General features: G+C 46.2%; 1 protein-coding gene across 5 annotated transcripts in view; it reads right to left on the minus strand.

Annotated features, from left to right (window-relative positions):
• Window positions 1-23,777, minus strand: part of zgc:158464 (uncharacterized protein LOC791139 homolog) — a 102,242-nt gene extending 78,465 nt beyond the window's left edge. The window contains exons 1-2 of one of the 5 annotated variants that reach the window (XM_037095751.1): window positions 22,676-23,775; window positions 6,239-6,383 (exon numbers count right to left, since the gene is read on the minus strand). In XM_037095751.1, the coding sequence (XP_036951646.1) occupies window positions 6,239-6,383; window positions 22,676-23,107 (577 nt within the window). In that variant the 5' untranslated portion in view covers window positions 23,108-23,775. Of the gene's footprint in view, window positions 1-6,238; window positions 6,384-22,675 lie in introns of all 5 variants that reach the window. The other 4 variants (XM_037095752.1, XM_037095753.1, XM_037095754.1 and 1 more) reach the window with 4 other exon arrangements.
• Between the last annotated feature and the right edge of the window lie 607 nt (window positions 23,778-24,384).

A 24,384-nucleotide genomic window follows, 5' to 3' on the forward strand; every position in this document is an offset into this window, starting at 1 on the left:
ACCGAGTGAGGGAGGAGATGGAAACTGTTCTGCACATCATGTCTCCACTCTTTTCTCTTAAATTGTCTCCATAAAGTGATCCAGGGGTGCTGTGATATGAATTTGTTCCCACTGTCTCTGTCTCCGGTCAGTCTCTTTACCTTTCCGTTTGGCGTCTGGGTTGCTCTCTCTCATGTAACCCTCCCACTCTCTCTTTGGTCTCGTGTTACCACTTTCCCTTTTTCTCCTTTTCCCCCCACCGCCGAACATGTTTCTCCACTCACCCCTATGCCAAGCTGGTAATGTCTCTGGCATTTATACAGCAGAGCCAACAGGGGGCTTAGCAGCACACTATCATGAGTAATTGAAATAATCAACTCTGTTGCTAATGACTCATCTCCTTGGCACTGGATGCTAGTCTCCACATCATTGGGAGCGCAGTGCAGGAGGTGCCAGTGCCGGGAGACATTTCCCAGCACATTTCTCAGAGAGGGAGAGAAAGGGGGGGGGGGGGCAGCGTACACCCATCTACCGTGAGTCAACCATTATGGAAAACATCAGGGTTTTTTCCCCGCAGGCGTTCTGGCCCTGTTGCACAACTCTCCTGCCGCTAAATGACTGAGCATGACCTGAGAGATGGGATGAGGAGACAAATTGAGGTTACAACTTTGACACGGCGTGTAATAAATTCACCACTGGTTTAAAATATTTCACACCGGAGGGGTTATTTCTGTCTGATTTACCCGTAGACACATTCTCACACACTTCCAACACACACACAAACACACACACACACACACACACACTGTTGGACCAGCCATGGCTTGAGGAGAGGCCGAGTGGTCCGGACTGGACCATGTTTGTTCGGGAGAGCTCAATCATGCAGGCTGTTTGCACAACAGGCCTCCTCTGCACTGTGGGAAAACTCACATGGCCGTCTGACGGGGGAGTGTGACGATGAGTGTGTGTGTGTTCAGTGAGAAATAGCTTGACGCAGGTTGCCCCGCAGTATCAGCCCAGCCTCTTGTACCTGTGAGTGTAACAAGTCTCAACAGCTACAACAATGTACGAGGGCACACAGACGAGTGGGGAAGATCAAGTAACGTTGCAGAAGTTGATACGAGCCGCTCTTCCGACAGCTCCTCTGGTGATTAGGTGCTGCTGCTTGCGTTGAGGTATGCAGGGAATGGCCCCCGCTGACAGCTGAGGAGGTGTGTGTGTGTGTATTTGTAAGGGTTGCTGCGAACATATCTGTGTGTATTTACATGTGCGAAAGAGACAACAAGGTAGAGAAAGGGTGTGCGAAATCTGTCCCGAGCTCGCACAAATTCAAAAAACACACACACCCACGTACAAGATACACACCTTCAATACAGCAGCTCGACATGCCGGAACACCAGCTGACAATGAAGGGGGGGTAATAAACTCCCCTCTCCCAGGTTCACACGCATGCGTTCGACTTACTTACACGGATACAAAGATAGCACATGTAATAGCTGACGCGTGTGGACATGACAAACATTCGAGGCACTCTGGAGGCGCAGGAGACGTAGTAAAGACGGAGTGGCTGTGCACATGTCTTCACATAACTGCAGGCGGTGCAGCGAGCCTCGGCCCCGGCAGCCACTTCGGAGCAGCTTCTGAGGGGGTGGGGCCGGCTTTTCAGGTTAAGGAAGTCATGACATGCCCCTCCAGCAGGCCCATAAATCAACCGGCTCAACGTTACTAAGGATGGCTCTTGGGAGAGGAAGGCATGGAGCACACACACACACACACAAACACACACACACGCACACACCAGCCAGTCACGTACACATGCGCGACGGCGTGCGTGCCAACAAACACGCTCGCAGACAGCAGGAGAGCACACTGTGTTATGTAAACGGCTGTGGCACTTTTGGCCCTCGGGTCGCTGCACGCCACACCTCCCACTGTGTGGTCGAGTGTGCGTGTTTTTGTTCAAGGTGTGAATGTTGTGTAATTAAGGGATTATAGTTGTGTCTTTAAACAGCACATCCGGTTTTCACAGAGTTTAACTTTACTCCAAAAAAAAAAATAAAAACAGGTGAATGGAGCTTATCATTCATTTTTAATAACACTTTCTAATGCGGCGTGGTTAATTGGAGTTGGGGCCTCGGGTCTGATGCGTTCGTGCAGCAATCTCATTTTGGTTCTTCAAGTATTTTTCGAGCTAATTAAATTCAAGTTGTGGGAGTGAAAAGCAATGGAGGAAGTGCTACTTGGAACACAAAGCAGGTGCACTTCAATGAAGCGGCGTGCATTGAAATTCATTTCCCCTCTTGTGGACAGGCGGTGGTTGGTGACTAGACGCTCCGTTTTTTGTTCGATCTTTATAGAAAAAGTATTCCTGCGACTTGAAGACGACAGGGATAAGACTGATTATCAGCCTGGAGAATATTTGGCATTCTTCCAATTATTAGTATCGGTATTTCTGAGAGCGATTGCTGAGAAAATAAGCTGATTTGAAAATGAGCTCCGTTTGCTGTGATGGAGCATCAGTCTTCTGTCTGTAGTCACGGCTCTGTGGTCTCGATCAATGACTCGCCTACAGCTCTCTCTGACACATCACATCAGAAGTAACAGCCAGTCAACACTGAATAATATAAATCTGCAAAGTAACTAGTAACTAGAGTTATTAAATAAATGTAGTGGAGAGAAGCAGAAAATGAAACCTTGAATTTGTACTTCTCCTCACTGGATACTAAGATGTTTATTGGTTCCAATTTCAGATGTCGGTTTACATGATTACTTCTAGCTGGTATCTTTATCGGCCCGGGAGAGAGGAGATGCATCGAGAGCCTCTTCTGATCAGCATGTGAGAACACACAGACAGTATGACAGAGTCATTGTAAAAATGTTGCAAATTAACATTTAGGTTTGGAAATAAAATCCTTACACTTAGACACAACATGTTTAGCTAATCTTCTGAAAGCAGTAATATTACCTGTAGTTTAATTCAATATCCAGCATTATGGGGTCTAAAATGAGAATAATCTTGTGACACACAGGAAGCGATTTGCCTTATGATGTCAGAAAAACCAGGATTTACTGTATAGCACTGTAAGCTGTGCTTTAAAAAGTTGCTCAGGACATACGTACAGACTTGCTAAATGATTTTTGTTTTTTTTGTTTGTTTTTTTTTTAATAAGCTCCACTCCCACAATTTCCTCTGGGTACTTGCCATAAGCACTTCATGCAAATGAGATTGTTATGGAGACACTTTTTTTTTCAATCCATGGGATCCTTTATGGAACAGCTTAGTCACACTGTTGCCTTACAGAGCACCTACTGTCTGATCACCCTCATAATCTCTAAGTGCAGCATAAAACCACAAGTGATTACTCAACACAAAAGATACTAATCGGAGGTGGCCGGTGTGAAAGAGGTTACGACATGCAAGTGTTTCTGCATGTGTCGGGGAAACATGGAAATGTGAGTCACAAACGGGAGCGTCCCAAGATGATGGCCAAGATTGATATCAAGGCCTCGCATGTAGGAAATTATGAATATCAGTATCAGCAGATACCGGGTATTAAATTACTGTGAATGATCGGGGAATTAAAAATCGGCACAGCAACAGTGTGTGTGTGTGTGTGTGTGTGTTTAAGATTCAAGCCAACAGCAGCTCAAGGTAAACCTGAAATCTAAAGATCGCCTGTGAAGAAAAGGACTGATTTATTTATAACACTCTGCTTCTTAAGATTAATTGGAAACACTTTTTATAAGAAACTGTTCCACACCTTTGCATTTTTACAAGTCGAGGCAGTTAAGGCCTGTTTTATGGGGGAAGAACCGGTTTTTATAGATGACATACATTTGGCTGGTGGTAAATCAGAAAGCTCGCTCCGACAGCCATAAATAGCAAAGTTTTCTGTTGTGTTGTCATGTTCGGGGCTTTTGTGTCCATCTGCACCCATCTGTGAACGACGCGAGTGCTGAGAAGAGGAGGAGGCTGTTCGAGCTGCAGCTCTTCTACAACAAACAGTCTGCGGGGCTGACGAAAAAAAAACTCAAGTATTGTTAACAGTGCGGGTCGAGTAGGAAAAAAGAAATTGGTGCCTCGCCTGGAGAGTGAAAGAGAAAGGAGATGAGAGCGAGCACTAGTGGCAGAGGGAGAGAGAGGGAGATGCAAGCCTCCAGCTTCACATGGTCCTTTCTTTGCTTCGGTGCTGCGGCTCATTCAACAGATCCCCTCTCTCCTCTTTTTAGCTAAAATCTGAGTGTGCAGTTCCGCCAGGCCGACATGCTGTCCGAATGAGAGACGTGGCAATTACTCTATATCCACTGTCAGTGTGCTGATGTGGTGGTGCATGCGTCTGGCCTTGCGCAGTGAGCGAGAGAAAGTGAGAGCACGGTGCCTGACCACTCATTACATCGCTGAGGTACCCCTTGGGCAAGGCACTTAACCCACATCTGCACCGGTGGGGCTGAACTGGGCAGCATCCAGCTGGTGCAGGTGTGCAGGGGTGCAGGTTTGGAGCAGAGTGTTGCTCAAAAGGAGCATTTTATATGGAAATATGGTTCCAATAATGAACTAGTGACAGGCAAACTTTTGTTTTTGTTGCAGTTAAATTTTCTACATCATTACTATGCATTATGGGAGCTTTAAGTATGATTACTTACCCAACTTACTTACTTATCCAATTTACTTCCTCCTGACATTAGATGGAACTATTCTGCATGATTTTTGTAAGAAAATCTAGTATGTGTTAAATTCCTCCTCCTTAATTGATGGTTTTTTGTGCTGCATGTTTGAGCAATGTGCATTATTTAATGCCCGCGAAATCAGCTGCCTAAAGGAATAAATCCACAGATCACCCTAAATATTAAAAAGGATGACAGCAGAGTCAGAGAGATCCACTAACAGCTCTATTCAAAAACAAACACCCTGCCAGCTCAGTCAAAACAGCAGAGGGGAAAAACTAAGAAAAGGCAATCAATAGATATGATGGATAAAAGGCGCGGAGCCTGAAAACAACACCACTCCAGGTTTTTAAAGACGAGAGCAACCAGAAACAACAAAGACTTCATCAGACAAACATGGTTTGTCAATACAGCCGAACGGAGAACTGTGTCGGGTTGAGTTTAAAGAGCGCAGAAAAAAAACTTGGACTTAGTTCAAGATTCGAGTGATACCGCAAAAAGCCGTGCTCAGGTTGTTGTTGTATTTCTTTTTTTTTTTTTTTTTTCCTTTACAGCTTCCTCCACCTGAGAAAGGCGATAAATCTTGAGTTTTTGTACTCAGCTGAGGCAACGACTGGGCCAGAGGTCAAACCAGTAAGACAGATGAAAACAAGAGATTGTCTGGGGGCCCATTAAAAGAAAATTGCTGAGGAGGGACTGAGACGTTCATGTCCTGACTTTGTTGGAGCAAATGGAAGTGAGTGAGAGTGTGTTTGTAGGAGTACAGTGTGTGCAGGAGGGTGAGAGGTGTCGGTATATTGTGGATGATATGACTGTCAAAGTCATATCAGGGCCTCAGCGCTGACATCTCCCGAGTCTCAAAAACATCCGTTTGAGGTCTGAAACTCACACAAACATTTTTCTGTGACATTCCTTCCTTAGGTACTAAGGTCTGTTCGGAGAGGAAAACAGCTGCCACATGTTTTGTTTTTCTCCACATTTTTCATCATGTCTCTTCTCTCTCTCTCTCTCTCTGCACATTCTTTGTTCTTTGTCATCGCTGTGCGCCCTTAGCCACAGAATGAATGTGCGCTGTGACAAAGCCGTGCGGAGAATGTGGTTCGGCCGAATTCTTATGTGAGCACACGGCTATTGTTGTCACATTTAAAAACAAAAAAAAAAAAAAAAATGGAAAGGAACAACAGCCTTCCTGGAAATCCCTGCGAGTGGACGTTTCCACATGCACATAAGTTTATCCCTCCTATGCCTCTGAGCTGTGTGTGTGTTTGTTTAATCACGTATGGGCTCGTGTGACTTCTGAGGGGTCAAAGTCAACCGCTTTTTGAGAAATGTTTTGACATCTTTCATGACACACAGGTCATGTTTTTTTGCTCCGCTGCACCTGTCATGTGGAGCGGCGTCGGGCCACGTGAGGCTTCTTTCATTAATTCCCCCAGCTTTGTAACATATGGCCAAATCACACCGCATACTAATTAATAATCCACCAGAGCGCAGTCATAGCAGAGACACAAATCAATTATTTGTCACTTAACCCCGCAATTAATCACAGTGTGAAGGTGGGTAGAGGTGGCCGAGTGAGAAAGTCTTGATTTACCTGCCATCATCTTCTGGGCCTCGTATGGCTCCATGTAGCCATCGTTCTCGGTCGTCACTTTCTCCGTGCTGGTCTGAGTGACGCCGCCGCCACCGCCGGCCTGCTCGGCATCAAAGGGGTCCGCGTAGTCTTCAAGGATAATGAGCTGCGGGGGGGGAAACAAGACAAAAAAAAAACAAGGAAAAAAGGTGAGATGGAGGGAGGGAGGGAAAGAAGTGAAGTAGCCAAAGAGAGGAGAATTCATTTTGCTGCTCTGCTGAACACCACGACACGGGTTAGGTGTCGGGAGAGTTGTATGACAGATACTGCGGCGGCCCAGGACAGGGCCGGGCGATATCCACCGGGGCCGGACGGAGAGATAAAGGGGAGAAACACATAAATAACCCCCCCACCTCTGTATGCCTCGGCACACCACCACAATGCCTCAGCTTTCAGCCTTGCAGCATGCTCCCTGCTACTGCCTGGTCTGCCTAATTATATGATAGCCCAGTGACAGGCCTACATTTCAAAAAGTAGAGGAAAGGAAGACCACAACTGCTCAACTTTCTTAAGAGAAACAATTTGGCAGATTTATGCCGAGCTGGCAGTGAGCCACGGCTAATTGCAGTCTTGCTCTTTTGCTGAGTATTTTGCGCAGTAGATGGCAATTAGGTGGATGTCCCGAGACCCAGAAATACAGCTGAAACCTTTAGGGAGCGGAGAAGCAGTCCGCGTCTATGGTGCCTTGGGGGGATATTTGTTTTCTCAAAATGTCTGATTCGCCTGCCAGGGACGGCGCTTCAAAAGTAAATATCTTCCATTTGAAAGGGAATCAACTCCCATGTGAGCCATCGCTCCTCTTGGACACTGGATCTAATGAGGGGGGTGTGACTGCAGGGGTTTTGAGCCAGCTGTTAGAAAAATTGACTTTTCTCGAGTATAGTCCTGCCAATCAGTGGGCAGAGGAGAGCGGCGCCGCATGTTCTGTAATGTTTTTAGGCAAAGGGTTTCAATGCTCGGGCATACACCTAAGGGAGCATGTAAACACGTCCATGAGTGGCACTACACCCCTGTGAGTCATGTGTAGCAGGAAGGGATTTGGTCTCATTATAAACAAGCTCATCACTCATCTGCTGGACGGGGCCGGGCGCGGCAGGCTGGAGGTGGGCCGAGCCTCATGCCCGCCATGCTGTGCCTCCACCTAGCCAGCTTTTTTTTTTTTCTTGAGAAACAACCACTGTCCGTCTTTGCCACAGAGGGAGCACGCTTCCCAGAAGCTAAGTGCACAGGCAGGCCACCCGTGAGAGTGCCACAGACACACACACACCTGCCAAGCCTCAGGGAAGCAAGTAAAATGTACAGATATACCCTTCCAACTCTGGGATTTCTCTTCGGCTGGGAAAGCACCGACATTTATACGGTAGGGATCGAGGTCAAGTGTCGTTTAAGTCCGCCAGAAAGGTTCGAAAAGATGAGAATAAAGAAAAGTTTGCGTGTTAAAGGAGAGAAAGTTTACGAGGGATCACTCGTAAGCTGCTTAGCGACAAAGGAACGCTGCAGGTATATTCCTCATGATCATCTTCACTATACGCGGATTAGCAATGAAAGCAGAGGAAGTAAGAACCACGGATGTGTTTCATGGCAGCTACTGTGTGTTAAATCTGACTTCTTCAATATTCCCTCTCCATCTGTTTTGGGAAAAATAGCTTTCTTTTTTTTCTGCCACAGCATAATTATGGGTTCCTCGAATGTTTTGCTTCTGTGAATTCAAGCCGGGGGAAAAATCCAATACAAACATTGTCCCGGTTTGTTTTTTTGTGCCGAACAAATATACATATTTCACTCGCAAATGTAATCAAAATTCAGCGATTCAGATGAGCTACATCTTCGCAGGCCCCAGAGGACCCCCACCAAAAAAACTATTTGCAAATGATGCATTATACAGCCATGGTGTCATTACCATCTCGCACCTTGTTGCATGGAAACTCAGCCCATCAGTAATCACAGCGTGTGCCAAACCCACCTCAGATACAGTCACTGCGAACACAGCCCAAACCTAAGAATAAATAACCCTCGCTAAAAAAACATGTGAATCACCTAAATGGGAGGGACGGAGGCCAGTGCCCGTTGGACTGCGGTGCACACGCTGCAGCAGAGTGGCTCGAGGTTTGAGACCGAAGCACCACAACTGTGATGGAACAATTCCCTCCAGCAGCTTAACATGACAGCAGAAGCTCATAGGTTCCCCCCAGAGCTCACACCTTAAACTTCTACCCACCGCACCACTTGCATGCATGCACCTTCGCAAGCCAACGGATGTTTGGGCATGTTTCAGGAAATAAAGGCAATCAGTTATTGAGTTATGTGAGTGGAGCCACTCCAAATGCATGACATCATCTTTCGCCTTTCCTGTTGACATAATCGGGGACAAATAAAGGGCGGGGTCGCGCGATGAAAACTTCTGATAGCGTCAGACGGAGCAATCTCGGGGGATTAATTCAATCATGGATACAAAAAAATTAAAAATAAACAGCTTGGACTCGAGACTCAGACACAAATACTCTGCTTGGCCTTTAGTGCGGGCCTGATACGCTACAGCTTTGCTGTCCAGACGTTGTTAATATTTATGGCTTTGACATTTTGGTTTGGTAATATCTAAAGCAGCATGGTACTACAAGGCAGAGGAGGTAAAACACTTCACTTGACATATAATGTACTTGTCTTTTTGCTGTCCCAAACAATCAAAATCAGGCTAAATCAAAGTGTAATAGGCCTGTTGGTCCTCGGAAAGCAAAACAGTGATCAGCAATCAGTCACAAGTGGCTCTTGGTTGTTCTGCTGTTTTAACATTCTGCAGAGGCCGGGGCCAGTATTTTGTAATACCCCTTTTTAATGACTTTAAATACAGATATTCACCTTTGAAAGAACAAGTCAATACAAGATGCAATTTGAGCACATTAGAGAGCGTTAAAGTCGAGTTGACTCACTTTAAATGCTGTTTGTTTGATTTAAGGAACACAGTTTGGGGCTGTTGAACACTGTGAACATCTTAATTATAGCCCCATGCCCAGATACACTTAAAGAAGGTTGCAAAGGCTTGTCATCAAACAGCTTACACTACCAAACAAAAAAAAACATTTACATTTTACAGGCATGTGTATATTTAGCTCCAAGTCGGGCAGTAAAAGCTTTTTTTCAGCACCTGGCTCACGTTCTCCTTCCCGTCAGCCGGGACAGTCGAGGTTTCTTTTCTCGTCAGAAGCTAATTTTAAGCTGATGACAAACCCAGCCTGACTATACCTTTGAGTGAAAATGAAATGAAAAGACGTTAGTCACGGCATGATGAAGTGGTGAAATGTATTACAACACAGCTCAACATTATTGCTGTAATGCAGATGACTAATGGCAGTCGTTTGTTTACGAAGTTTCATTTTTGTCAAGGGGGGGAATTTCTGAGCCGCATTCGACATTTTGAGCTGCATCCAGTGAACCAGATTCATATCTTTGCAAAGCAGTGATGTGTTCAACTGCAGTATTCTAGCGTCATCCGTTAGCACACAACAATGTTGTTCATTTTCAGCCTACGCAGATCCTTCCCTGGGCATCTGGGGATTTGAACCATCGACTATTTAGATCAACAACGTCCATAAGGCGCCATCGCACAGCCGTTGCAGCCGAGCTCATGTTCTGGTGGGAGGAGGAGGAGGTGGTTAATATTTCCAAATTGTTCCAATGTGTCCTTCCTGTCCCACTGCACTAATGACTACTCGACAGCAGGAGGAGCCTGGGGTTGTGAGGAGAGGGGTGCGAGAGAGCGGCGGCGTCGCCTGGGGACTCACCATCTGCCTTGTGGCACGCCAGGGTGTGTCAGGACCGCAGCCAAGCCACACTTGTCATGAAAGCAAAATTCCCCCTCAGCACAAGACTGCACTTCCTCGATATATCAGGTCCTTGCTAAGCCGCGCGCTGTAAGCCCTGTATGAATCTCACATCAGGCTTAGGCCATGTCCCCGCAGTGGCTGGGCACTTTACGGGTCTACCGCATAGAGAGAGAACTCACTCAATTACTTTCATTTTTCAGCTCAGATCCCAGGTTGGCCATGTTGTACACCTGCCAGAGCGCTGGCAGCTCGCAGCAGACTTCTTGAAATGCACTGCGGCTCTCAGGCGATGAAGCTGACTTCAAATCAGCAGGAACAGAGAGGGAACATTAGCGAGGGAGGGAGACTATAACAGGCACCTGCCACTTTGGCTCAATGTTCGACGATGCTGGAGGTTGCGGGATTACATTTCGATCGGGTCCCAATGTTCCATTAGAGGTGAGAAAATACGGGCTACAATTCTCCTCCTGCACTCTAAATGGAGAGTGATTGTGTTCGGCTGGATCATCAAATAATCAGGAGCGACAGAATCAAAATTTCAGAGAGATTCCATTAGTTGAAACCTGAGCACGGCTGGAAATTTGGTTATAATAGTGAGAAAATAGGCTGCTGCAATTCCTTTTTTTTTTTTTTTTTTTTTCAGATTTCAAGCAAGATAAGTGTTGGCATATTAGAGCCATCAACAACCAGAGGCAAATACCACATGAGAGCAAACTAATGATTTCGCCAGGTGATGACCAGATAAACACCTTTAGACACACACAAAAGAAAAAGAAATCCTGCTGAGTGAGTGACGACAGGAATATGATATTAATGTCATGGCTGATCCGGGAAGGATTGAATGCGTCAAGGTTGAAGCCCCCCTGAGACCGCCAGAAAAGTCAGCAGGCTGGAGAAAGAGGGAGGAGGACTGACGGATGTGATTTATGTCTCACGCCACCAGGGATTTCAGCCACTGATAACCTAATACAACTCAGTGCTTAGCAGCTCGATTGCATTAACGCATTTTCAAAAGGATTTTTTTTTTGTTTTGTTTTTGCTGCCACCGCTCTTTTGTTCTTCGGTGAAACAAAAGAAAGAAAACGGCGCCATTGTGAGGACTGAAGGCCATTTAAAGAGGAGGGGGAGTGACAAACGAGGGGACGCTGTTCTTTTATATCTTTTTTGACAGAAGAGAGCTGCCATGCATAAAGTATGTTTACTCCTGATGGATGGAAAAACCCTCAAATGTTCATGTAAAAGCCGACCTCAGCAAACTGAGCATCACTGAAGTGCCTCTGCCGACAGCTCCTCCACCTTATCTTTGTCTGCACTGCGCAGTCATCCTGAGATAACTTGGCCGCAGTTTTCTAGAAAAGAACATAGAGGCAAGCAAACACTCAACTTAAGGCAGTTTATTTAAGAAAACTGATCACAGCTCCTCGGTGGACATAATGCAGTTACTATCAATAAGATACTTTCATGTTTTCTAAGAAGCGAGCGCAAATCTGGTTACAATTCATCGAAGGATGCTCGTGAAGACTGAGCCCTGCTGGGTTTCTGTATCTCCCAAACAGATTAGCTTGACGGAAAAAAACTGGCTTCACTAAAGAAGGGATGGTGTGTGTGGGGGCGGCATTTCCCACCATACAGGCCCGGCATTAAAGAATCTTTGTTGAAATGCTTCCTAATGCTGCCTCTCTGTGAGCTCGGAAGAGTAATGTGCCTCCGCTAAAGGCCTACTTAGGAGTCTGCAAACGTAGCTTAATCAAAATTACTATATTTGGCGTAAAGACGCCTCTTCACAATCAGTCACAAGCTACTGCGGACCACGCACCAACGGGGAGCGCTCCACTTTGAACGACAGAGGTTCTGTCTCTTTCAAGGTACGTTCATTGTGCTGGGCTTTTAATCTAATTGGAGAATCAGTCAAGCGCTACGATTCAGTTTTAGTGAGCGCGATCAGTCTTGTGAATTAATACAACAAACAGAGACTTCCCAGACGAGATAAAAGCAGGCATACACACCCTCAGAACACGCATGTTATGATGATCAGTGGAAACAGACGCACGGCTTATGAAAACACATCCCGTCCATCCTCCTCGCCAACCACTCTGCCTCAAACCACCGGCAGGCTCAGGATTTATAAGGAGTTCATACGTGACATGTACTTTCCTATATATGTTCTGAGGATTAGATTTACCATTCCCCTTTACACATCAATGTGCTCAGCCATCAGTTACACATGTGTCTCCTTCAGCGACATCTGCGCTGTTCAAAGAACGACTCACTTCTGGCTGCAGACTTATTTATTACACACACACACACACACACACACACACACACACACACACACACACACACACACACACACACACACACACACACACACACACACACACACACACACACACACACACACACACACCCATTTAGGATTCAGACCACATTAAATGTTGGTTCTTCAGATCTCTGCACTCTTACCCATGTGGGGCGGCTTTTTTGCACGTCAGCCGGGGTGAAGCCGGTTCTTTTGGCAACAACTGATTTAGCCCTGTTGTTGATCATGGTTTGCAGCGGGAATGCTTCCAGATGCAGCAACAGCACCATGACAGCATGCACCACACTTCAGCGGGATAAACATCGGCAATGCATGAAATGGTGGATTCAGAAACACCTATGAATGGGAAGGGGCGTTAAAAAATGCATAACGCGCACCTGGATAAACCCCGCATCACCAGCGCGAGGATGTGCATCAATGGATTTTGAGGCTTTTATGGCACCTATAGCTCAGCATACTGTACGCTACAGCTATTCATGCACATATGCACTCGCAAATGAGGTATGTATCTATATGGGTTGCACACAAGAAAGGGGGGGGCTCGGTCTCAGTCATCGCTGGAGTAGTACGTCTAGTGTTCATAAGCCTGTCTGTACAAATGAAGGTTCCAGGCCCAACACATTTTCCTGAGAGGTCCTTAGAGTGCGTTTTTTACTTGCTGTCATGATAGTTGTCTTTCTCTCTCACAATGATCAACAATCTTCGTGTCAGTGCAACTAAATGCCTACAATTCATTAAACATCTCTTATATATTGCCATGACAGCATCACGTCGAGAAAGGAAACCACATGCAACTGCAAGAAGAATTTAAATCATATTTTCAATGACATCCTCCGAAGACTCTTTTGCCTCTAAGCTCCAGAGGACTTACATGTTTCTCTGTCTCCCACAGCTTTTAGACACCAATATGCGGTTGAACAGAACGGTATCACATAATATCTGCAGAGGCCTTCTGTGGATGTTATTTGTCCTCCTTTGAGAGCCATTAAGAGTACATCGTAGCATCCCAGAATGCTCGTTTATCCCTCAGACACAGAACGATAACATCATACTGAAGTCTAGTTATACCACACGACAACCAAAATGAAATTACGGGTTGTACGTTGCTTAGACATTAAACCGAAGCTTACTTTGTATAATAATTCAATTCCAATAAGTAGCGATCACTTTTGGTTACTGAAATAACAGCACAGAACCATTTTTTGTCAGAACTTAACTGATTTTACCTGAAAGACAAACATTTTGAGTATCCTAAAAAGGTCAAAGGTCACAACTACCATACCTTCAATCCACATGAGCTGCTTAATGATCTCTTCAGCAATCAATACACTGTCGGGCTATAAAGTGAACAGATAAGAAGAGGCTTAACTGGAGAAAACTAGACACGCTGCTCATCTGTACATGAGCAAATCACCCTGGTGTCTCCTACAGTTCTCAGTAGCTAAACGTGTGACCTTACTTTTCGATAAATCCCATCGCCTCCTGATGAATGGCTGCATGTTCTTTCAGCACCCAAGGCGCTGGAGCACAAAAACGAACCCCAACTTGTCCCCAAGGACCTCTCTCGCTGAAACGCACTCCACACAGCCACTTAAGGCCTCCGGTGGAGAAAAAGGGGGAGGAGGCCGTGGGTCTCACCCCTATGAAGGTGCTCTTAATATGCGACAGATATTCAAGATAGAGTACTTGACGACACGCTCCACAAAATCCAATTTCCTTCCTATTCCCCCCCTCGCCCCCGTCCCTCTGCGATAGATTTATTGGCAGTGTTTCTGCTACATACAGTTAGCAGTGCGGCGCAAGAGTTGATGGTAATTCAGGTGCTACAACGGAATGTAATTTTTTAAATAAAAATATGGTAATCCTGTGTCCGTGTGAATGAGGGATTTGTCTCCAACACCACCTACGCCAATCCCCGTCGTCACCAAAGTTACAGTTATTATGGAAACACTGATTTGTTTTTTCGTTTTTTTAATTTGAGAGAGCGAGGTGTTCGGCTGCAACAAGGAAAGAAGTGCTGACACATACTGTAAGACACACAGTTCACTCCCATGTGACGCTGCTACCAGAGCGCACAGGCTGAAAAACACACTATTGTTCATCGTGGCTCCTCTAAGATTAAAAAAAAACTGACACGATTATGGAAGTAGGGCTTCATGAAACAACATGGGGAGATCCGCTGGGATGGAGGCTTTGATTTATGGAGCGAAGGTGGGGGGGGGGGACAAGCCGCAGTCAGGCTGTAAACAAAGCTACAGATTTTGATGCGAGGACGTCTTGATTGAGGCTGGAAGCTCTGTGGCCTCAGATAACCTCCCTGTGGTGAGGATGCACTGAGGTCCCTGCACGTCGCCTGCGCTGACAAAAAGGGCGAGCGCGGGGTGGAGTCTCGCAGCGCTGCCATTGCTACGTGGCTTCCCACCTCTCCGGGCTGGACAGAAGCAGGCTGCGGAGGCTCAGGAGGGGGGGTGAGGGACAATCACCGCGTCCGCCCTCGGTGGAGCATGCAACAGCTATGTGCCCATCAACATTTGTCACTATTCCCGACATCCAGACTGCTCATGTCGAAACCTTAACCCTGGTTACATTTTAGCATGCGAGCGGCAGCCACAATACCCAGCCTACACAGAGGGGCGAGCACAGACTTGTCAAGTTAAAAAGGGAATGTCACCAAGTTGTAAACACTTCCTGTCAGGAAGGGAGCACTTCCTTAATCCTGGAGCAACCAAGCCATTCCTTATTTTTCCACCAAACAACTGCAGATAGCAGCTTTGTTTTTGCCCCCCTATCACAAGAACAGCTAATTATAACTGTGAACATTTGAAGACAGTGAAATGTGATCAGAGATCTAAGCAGCAATAATCTGACAGAGATTTGGTAGACTCGGCTCTCATTCACAGAATGAAATGGAAGGGGAAAAAAAAAAAAACTGGATTCCTCCAAAGAAGAAATGGAAGTGTTCGGCTTCCTGGTGGGCACTCAGATCACAGGCCAGCTCTGTTGTCAAGACGGAAGTCTGGCTGCCTCCTGCAGCGCGACACAAAAACAACAGCCTGCATTCACAAGCAGGAGATAAACGGGCAAATCAGTTCTGTGTTGTCTACACTATACTGTATTTTGATTCAGGAACAACCCTTTCATTACCGCTGAAATCAGCATCGTGTTTTTTTACTACGGGAGGGCAGAGCTACTGATTTTGCAAAAGAAAAGTCAATGTGTGATGCAGATTCCCACTCTGTGCCATGGATTGCATGCAGGCGAGGGGCTCAATTTGTTTCCTTTTAATCGGTGTGTGACGATCGTCTGCCCACCAGGACTCCCCTTTCTATAGACTCACGCACACACACATACACACACTGTCATTAAACAAAACAGAGCCATGTGTCTACAACTCCCCGGCGGCCGGCACTGCAGCGATAGTCTGCAGGCTAATTGTGACCTGGTGGAATCATGTGACTGATGTTCCGGTGCGAAGCTAGAAAAAGCAAATTGAGCAACAAACACACCGGACCCCGTTGGGACTCTTTAAGCTAGAACGAAGGCTCCCAGATGGAGGGGAAGGAGAAAATAAGCAAACAATGGCTGAAGGCCATCATTTCCAAGACCTATATCCTTCAAGCACATGTGGTCGGATGGTTGTATATAAAACCTGACGAGGACTTTGTGTTTCACTCAGCGGTGCTGGATTAAAGCACTGCCACGAAAAAGTAATAGGATTTGTGAATTTACCAAAATGATATCTGGAAGAGAAGTCAACCTTTCACAGCGCTTGTGAGTGAATGAGCATTACAGCGTATCCTCCACTACAGGATGACTTCATCCATGCCCTGCAGAGGCGGGGCTTAAACATGTGCGCTGTTCGTCTCTGTGCTCCTTCCTTCCTTTTCAAAGTGCCCTTTCAGGATTCTTATTCAGGTCACAGGAATCTGCGAGGAGCTCTTTTGACAGAGATATTAAAAAAATCCTTAAAAAAAAAAAGAAAAAGAAAAAAGAGCAATGTGTTTTGTTCTGAACAGTGGGTGATTAAAACTGAATATGTTGTAGTCTTGAACCAGCCTTGGGGCGACATTGAGAAAAACAATTTGGATGCTTTGAATAGTTCAGGAAATGCACAGCATTCTTTGACACCTCAGAGAAGAGCGGGTCAGAGATCTGGCAAACCGTGCCCGGCCACTTCATGACAACAATATCACAGTCTAGACTGTACTTTCATGACTCAAGGGTAGCCATAGCAACACATTTGTCTTAAGTTTATTTTACACAATTGATCACCATTGTCAAAATAAATTATCTCACTTAAGAAAGATGTGAGTCACAATCTGCCCACCGCTGACGGTAAGAAATCTGTCATTACACCGAAAGCGTGATTAACAAAAACAACAGCTGCATCATCCGAGTGATGCACAAACCAATCTGTTGATTATTTTAACCACCGTCACAGCAGTGGAAAATTACTTTAAATCATTACCATTAAGGCTATTATTCACACATGCCAGAGGTGGAAAGTAGTCTTAAATAATATGAGTAAGAAAATGTCCAACACTGTGACATTTACTCAGCCAGGGGAGCACAAATTGACAGGTTTGTGTAGCTACAGAGCAACAAGGGGCACATCCTGCACCACTCTCACGTCGCTATCCACCTCGCCAGCCTCCGTCTGATTCAGAAAGGTGGAGAACTGCACTTTAAAGGGGCGGCTGTAACAAAACATGATGGGTTCTGATGTTTTTTTTTTTCGCCAATTTTCTGGCTTCCCGAAGAAAACCACTCTGGCAGACCCAGGTGATATTGACGTCCGCGCTTGACATTTCTCCTATCACTGGCAGAGATGAGAGCGCGAAAAGGCCGGTCGGGATGCATTTGTAAAACTCCACTGATGTCTGGAGTGCCGGGGTGAAAGGCCAAGCGAAGATATTCAGGTTGTTTGGGAAATGAAGCCGAGTCGAGTTCAGCCACGCTCTACAGACTGCTGTAAATCCGCAGGCCGGCCAAACAAGCCCACGCTGCTGCAGACTGTAGCGAGGAAGGTGTGGCTGCTGAGGACGTAATTCAGTCCTTTCACTTGCACAACTCGAATCTGATCATTACACATGTGAATGGACTCAGAAGTATGCACGAGACAAAAGGAGGGAAACTGACATCCATTCAGAGAAAGCCTCCATTCAAGCGTCACGTCGATGTCTGATCGTTACCGCCAAGACAGGCAGCAACATGTTCCTGATTTATTTAGATGGCTAGAGCTCAAGTCATTAAGTTGATTATTAGTTTAACTTGTATGTTTGGAGTTAATGACGGCACATTTGCTTGACTTGGACACGCTCTCCACAATTACTCAGAAATGTTGATCAGATTAAAATGGGTCACACCTGTACTGTCCTCTTTACTTCAGTAATACTGTATTCAAATCCATATTTCAAAAAGGTTGCGCAGGTAAAAGTGGAATATAAGATTTATAATTGTGTTTTAATTTGCGTATAATGACCTGAAACTAAGAATAGCTGTGCTTTCATAACATTACAACGGGATTTTCTTGTATTTACAAAATGAAGCAGGTCCTTTTCCACAAAGTCTGCCGAGTTTCACCGCCGTGTTTCTAGGGTAACAAACAAACACTTCCCCGCGAGAGGGGCTCTTGTTTTTTTAGCTGCCACGGTGGGTCAGGGTGAGACGAGGGGTGATCGGTTGGTCGTGAACTGCAACCTAACGGCTAGATGCCACAAAATCCTACACACTGGACCAATGGAGTAATGGACAAATGCAGTCTTTACTATATCTCTTACCTGCATGTAGGATTTTGTAATGGGTATAAAGGGTATTTTGTTTGAAGGACTCACATAAGGACCCTTTTTAAAAAAGGCACTTGTCTTTAAAATTGACCCCATAGAGAAGTTAAGATCTGCGAACTAATTAGCTCAAAAACAGTCATCTGACGAGGATTTTCCACCTCCAGAATAAATCAGTCAAAATGCTGAGCATGGTCTTGTAAAACAGTGCAAGAGAAAAAAAGAAAAAACACAGTGATGCTTCTTTTGGCAGCACAACAAGTGTCTGCGCTTCTGATCCAACTGCAGCTTTCTGCAGACGGATAAGCTGGCTCGTGGGATCACTGAGTCAAAAGGGACCCCAGGCCCTGCAGGGAGTCGCAGCTAGATTGGAACAGCAGTTTCCCCAGCGCACTGACAGATACTGATGATGACGAGGCGCACTCCATAAGGACTGCCGCAGCCTGTCAGCTCCGCGCCACTGCTTTTGTTTACAGGTTTGCCCGTCATCACTTTTTTTTTGCGTGTCCTTGAGAGAAGTTGGGTTAGTGCTGAGTGGAGCGATGAGCCGGGAGATGAGGCCTTTAATTAGCTCCAAGGCAGGATGATAATTGATCATCTCCCTCAACTCGCTCTACCATGAAGAGCCTGGCATCATTAAAAACACAACACATCACAATGCCTCGAAAAGCTCCCAACTACAAGTAACAGTCAGCATCAAAAAATACAACTCCATACGATCAGCGCAACTGTCAACCAGAGAAGAAAAAAAATCCTCTGAATAACCCCACACTTCTCTGACGATGATTGGCACTAAAAATAAAACGAGAATTGGAACGCTGTCAGATGAAATGGGACGCCTATGTGAAGGCAGCAGATACTTTACAGTTTGTGGAACGGATGCACAGAAACGTCGCTGCATAGCGAAACATCTCTATCTTGTTTGTTTTCCCCACACAGGAGCCCGGTGAACAGAAACAGACTGGACGCCGATATTGGCATTTCAGGCATTAGGTAAGCGGTGATATAATTAGCATTCATGAGTCAAGTAATTAAAACATCAATGTAACCAAGCACTGCCGTTAAGACACTTGTGCTCTTCGCTCGGTCTCTGGCACTCAGCGTTTAGTCTCTGCACTTAGACTCAATTTACCATCACTCTGATGGTGTGTGTGTGTGTGTGTGTGTGTGTGTGTGTGTGTGTGTGTGTGTGTGTGTGACTATGTGCGAGCTGCAAAAAAAATACACTTCCTTTTCGTCAAAATGTGTCTTGCAGTTTTTTGGAGTTTGAACATGAATCTTCACCAAACAAGAAACACATTGCGCCCGTCATACACTCTCAACCTTTCAACACCGGCCTGAAGACGGAGTGTGTCAGACGCACACTGCAAACAGGGCGTCCCTCCCAGAAACAGACGAAAAACAAGTGTCAATACAGCGGGAAAATGCTCACATTAACATCTGTATCTTTTTTTAAAAAATCACCTGGAGAGTCCCTCTAACAAGGATTTATAAACGATCACAGCCGACTGCAGTCAGAGAGAAAATCCCGAGCATCCTGACACGCTGTAATCCTCAGTGAAGTTCGAACACAAAGCCTCGCGACACGCAGGCAACAGTGTAGTTAGTGACGAGCACAGTACATTATTAGAAGGGTATTTTACTCGTGACCTTTTGACAGTTGAGAGAAGCTTAACATTAAAACTACGGCAGCAATGATGAGTCAGTTAATTGATGGAAGAGATTCAACGCCCCTCGACCGCTTCACATAGAGTTACAGCCTGTCGCTGCTTTCAGATTAGAGTGTTCTTCATCAACACATCAGGATCACAGGCCGGCGTATACTGGAGCACATATATTAAATAAAAGGTCCACTTGTAAGAATGTTGATTTTTGAGTCTCGTTCCAAACTGGTGAAGAGCTGACACATTTGGGATGGCGGCTAACTGGACCTACAATGTCAGAGCGTTAGTGTTTGATGAGTTGGGACTCAAAAATCAACTTTCTTACAAATTGGACCTTTAAAGCAAACAAACTTTATGAACTGTCTAAATGTGTCTTAGTCATCACAGTCAAACAATACAAAGACCCACTGAGTTTGTTGCCTTATTCCATCTTCTCCAGTACACTCTGGATGTTTTTCCTGATATTTAATGAAGACTTACTGCGTTTTGGCTTGTTGGTTGGACAAAAGAAGTAACCTGAAGATGTCACAATTTTATAGACTAAGCAGCTCACAATGGAAACAGTTAACTGATTGTGAAAATGTCCAGTTAGTTGCAGCCCTAATTAAAACAGAAAAATTCAACAAAGACAGTAATTTGTCTTGTTTTTTGGAAGGTTTTCCTGCGTGCAGACCTCCCCGTCCTCCTGTCAGGTGCGCCATGCAGGGAAAGCACTCTCTACTCAGCACAGTGTGGTAAGTGTTACAGCCAATTTGAGGCTAACTGATCACTATGATGGATTACACGGCACATATGATATCAAAGTCTGCGGCATCTTTTCTCGGCAAGACAGATGGCAGCGGACTCTTATCGGTGGGCACATCTCTGCAGTGTGCGGAATGAATACAGAGATGACGCAGGTAAAACAAACAAAACAAAAAAAGACAAATCCACCATCTCCATCACTATATCGTTTTCATTTAACCTTCAGCACTCGACAAGAAACCCTTAAACCCTTCTCTCGACACCGCCGGTTAAGCCCGCCAGCTGTCAGTACTGATTTAGCACGTCCAGAACATCACTCATACCGGTAGTTGCGAGTTATTTCAACCATCCTATACGATCATCTGCCTGTCTGTTAAAGCCATATGTGCACACGAGGGGGGGGGGTGAGAAGGAGGAGGTGGCAGGGGCGACTGTATTCTGACTGCAGGGCGATCCAAATAAGCCTCAATTAACATGAGACAACAATAATCTGTTTAATCAGCTTGAGCAGCTGCTGGCTGGTTGAGGGTGGTAAATTCAGGTTCCCTGCTTGTTTTCCCGATAACGAATAGCTGTATGATTATTAAACCTGTACGCCGAGTTCGTGACGGGCCGCTGAAAACAGAGGCTGGGAAAACAAACAAAAAAGGGCACAGAGGATAGGTGTTTTTGTTTTTTGTTTTTATAGGCGTCACATGCTTTTCTGATCTTTGGCATTTGAGGGGGCATGTGGGAAAATATAGATGACAGTCACGGTTGTGTTTTTTGTGTGATCACAACTGGGCCTCCTCCTCCTCCTCCACGCAACACTCCGGTGACAAGCTGCAGACACTGTGGAATAAAAATAAGAGTGTTGAACCAAAAACCAAACTGCGAACGCGCCACGCGGCACGAGGACAGGTGCGAAAGCAAACGACACACGAGGAGGAGAAGGAAGTAACGTCAAGGTTAAACCAAGATGACCACAAGAAAAAAAAAAAATGTCAGGACACAGGAGGAAAAAAACACAGTGTGGGTTTTCGCCAGGCCGTGCTTTCTCCTCCGTACACGACACTTAAACATTCCTCCGCAGGATCGCACTCATTGCCAGGCACGTCCTTAACCTCGCCGACACCGAGCATCTCACGTTTCTCCAAATGAACCCCCGGTGTGTATGGATTCCTGAGAAGCCTGACATGACATGTGTGCATTCCCCCCCCCTCCTCCTCCTCCCTGATCCCTGTTTGTCTGTCTCCACATTCACTTGGTGCTGATGGGAGTGTGTAAGCACAAGACGTTATGTTGCATTCAGGGAACTGTGCCAGGAGACGCTCAAATTAGAGCCCATATGTCCATAAACACATGTACATTTTCAGGGCATTTACCAGACTTACAGTAATTCGTACATTCATACACTGGTGGCGGCGTCAACCAACCAACACATCAGGAGGAGTTTGGGCTCGACAAGCAGTTCAAGTCAAGCAGTTTGGGGGTTGAGTATCTTGTCCAACGACACTTCAACAAGACCGCTGAGCATGGGGGTGCATCACAAGCAGGGTTAGGCGGCAAAAAGAACATTTGCTAAATGTATCCATCTAAGTTTAACAAAATAAAAGAGTGGATGAAAGTTCAGCTGGCAGTAATGAATGAGTCTAGATCACACTGTTGCTCGGGGATGACGCACAGCAGAGTTTGACTGCAAGTTCACTGTGACAAAGTGAAGAAATAAAACAGGTAAATTCGCAGTTTTTCAGTGTGAGCCCTGGTGTGTGTGTGTGTGTGTGTGTGTGTGGAGCCATGTGTGAGCTCAGCACACAGGCTGCTCCCTCCACAGCACTCCCTGTGCTGCAGGTTAGTGATTAGACAGGAGCTGGATGTCGCAACAACATGTGGACGGCCGTTTGTGCCGCTTGTGATAACAAGTTCTGCCGGTTGTAACGATTCACTCCTCTCAGGAGCGGGTCAGGTTCTCCACAAAACACACCGTGACACGACAGCAACCCCCGTTTGACCTACTTCTTCAGGTGTAGTCAACTGAGAAAGTTATAAAGTTTTGTATATTTTAGGCTGAAATGAACTTCACCCACCTTCTCCTTGTTGTCGTGGTCCGACGGAGGGGAGGTCGGAGACTTCACGCTCCCCACGGCAACAGCCTGTGTGACCGTGACGCCGCCGCCCGGAGCCGGGCTGCTCTTTTCGATTGTTTCCACCTTGATGAGTCGGTGTTTCGGGGACACATACTTGATATCCGGCGACCCCACAGTGTTCAAGCTCGAGCCGAACGAAATATTTCCACCTGGAGTGTACGGGTCCTCGAAGTCCAGCTCCTTTTGTAGTTTGTAGGCAGCGAGGATGTCCGGCTGAGCCGGGCTCGGGAAAGTGGCCCCGGAGCTCGCTTGCTGGTAGCCAGGCGTGCCGGGCACACCGGTGTGACAGTGTCTGTAGTCCGGTTTCGGAGGCGCCGGAGGGGGTGCTTTGGTAGTTTTGAATCCTAGGTGCTCCTTGAACCACTTGGCCATGCTGCCAGTGCATCGCTCTCAAGTCACCGACTGTAGTTTGGTTCCAGCTTCCCTGCCAGCGGAGCCCGAGTGTGTGTGTGTCGGTGCCGAGCGCGGATCCTCGGGTCAGCCGCGGCCAGCAGACCGCTGTCGGAGCGCGTCGCCAGTCTCGTTGCGCGGCCGGAGGCACTTTGGTTGATCCGCCGCGGCTCCCGTCAACTCTCTGCTCAGGCTGCTCCTCCACCTTCAGCTCTCTCCACCTTCAGCTCTCTCCACCTTCAGGTCTCCCACGCTACGCAACATGGGAGCGTTTGTGGAAGAGCAACACACGCCCCCCCGCACACAGGCGCGCGCACACACACACACACACAACCTGCCCTGCCTACCTGAGAACATTCACTGCCACCTACCGGACTTGTGAAACTCTCACTGACTTCTGTACAGACCAGTCACAGCGGCATCTCCGACCGAGCCTCAAGCTGCCGGGCGGCTCGTCTCACGGATCCCCCGGGTGGAGACTCGGTGTGGGCTGCGAGATGTGAGAGGATGAAGAGCAAAATGACGACATCTTTAAGATTCATGGGACAATTGTTGGTCCCTGACTCCACTTTGGGGCGCCGGCAAGCGCCACAGGATGGTTTGAAATCCTCAGGAACGTTGGGTGGTTTAAAGGAGCAGTATGTAGTTTTGGAAAAGACATTTTAATTGGAAGAGAAAGATCTTCATTCTGTTTCCATGACTGAATAAGCAGGATAAACAAACTGACCGTTTTACTTTGTTTATATGTGGCGGACCCTGCCATTTTTTAGCTTCAAACAATGTTCTGGGGAGTGTTTCCTCTGTGAACTGCTTGTAATGGAAAAAATACATATTTCTGAGTTTGTATTATCAGCTCAATAATATCCATCCATCCATCCATTATCTGTACATTATATGTACGCCGCTTAATCCTCTGCAGGGTCGCGGGGAGCTCAATAATATTGCAAATAAAACATTTTTAGAATTAGAGTTTGAAAATGACAGTGCCCCTTTAAGTCACATAAATGTAGGCAGTTACATTTAGCAGACACTTTGCATACATTATATCCTTCATACACTGATGGCGGTGGCTGCCATGCAAGTTACCAACCAGCACATCAGGAGCAGTTTGGAGATCAGTATCTTGCCCAGGGACACTTCAGCATGCAGACTCAGGGGAATCAAACCAGCGACCTTCCCATAACATGACGCTGAACCACAGTAGGCTTTTATTTTCCATTTCTCTTGTAAACTCTGCCTTAAATTTCCAGAAATGATGA

The sequence above is a fragment of the Acanthopagrus latus genome, chromosome 4, assembly GCF_904848185.1.
Source record: "Acanthopagrus latus isolate v.2019 chromosome 4, fAcaLat1.1, whole genome shotgun sequence".
Lineage (NCBI taxonomy): Eukaryota > Metazoa > Chordata > Actinopteri > Spariformes > Sparidae > Acanthopagrus > Acanthopagrus latus.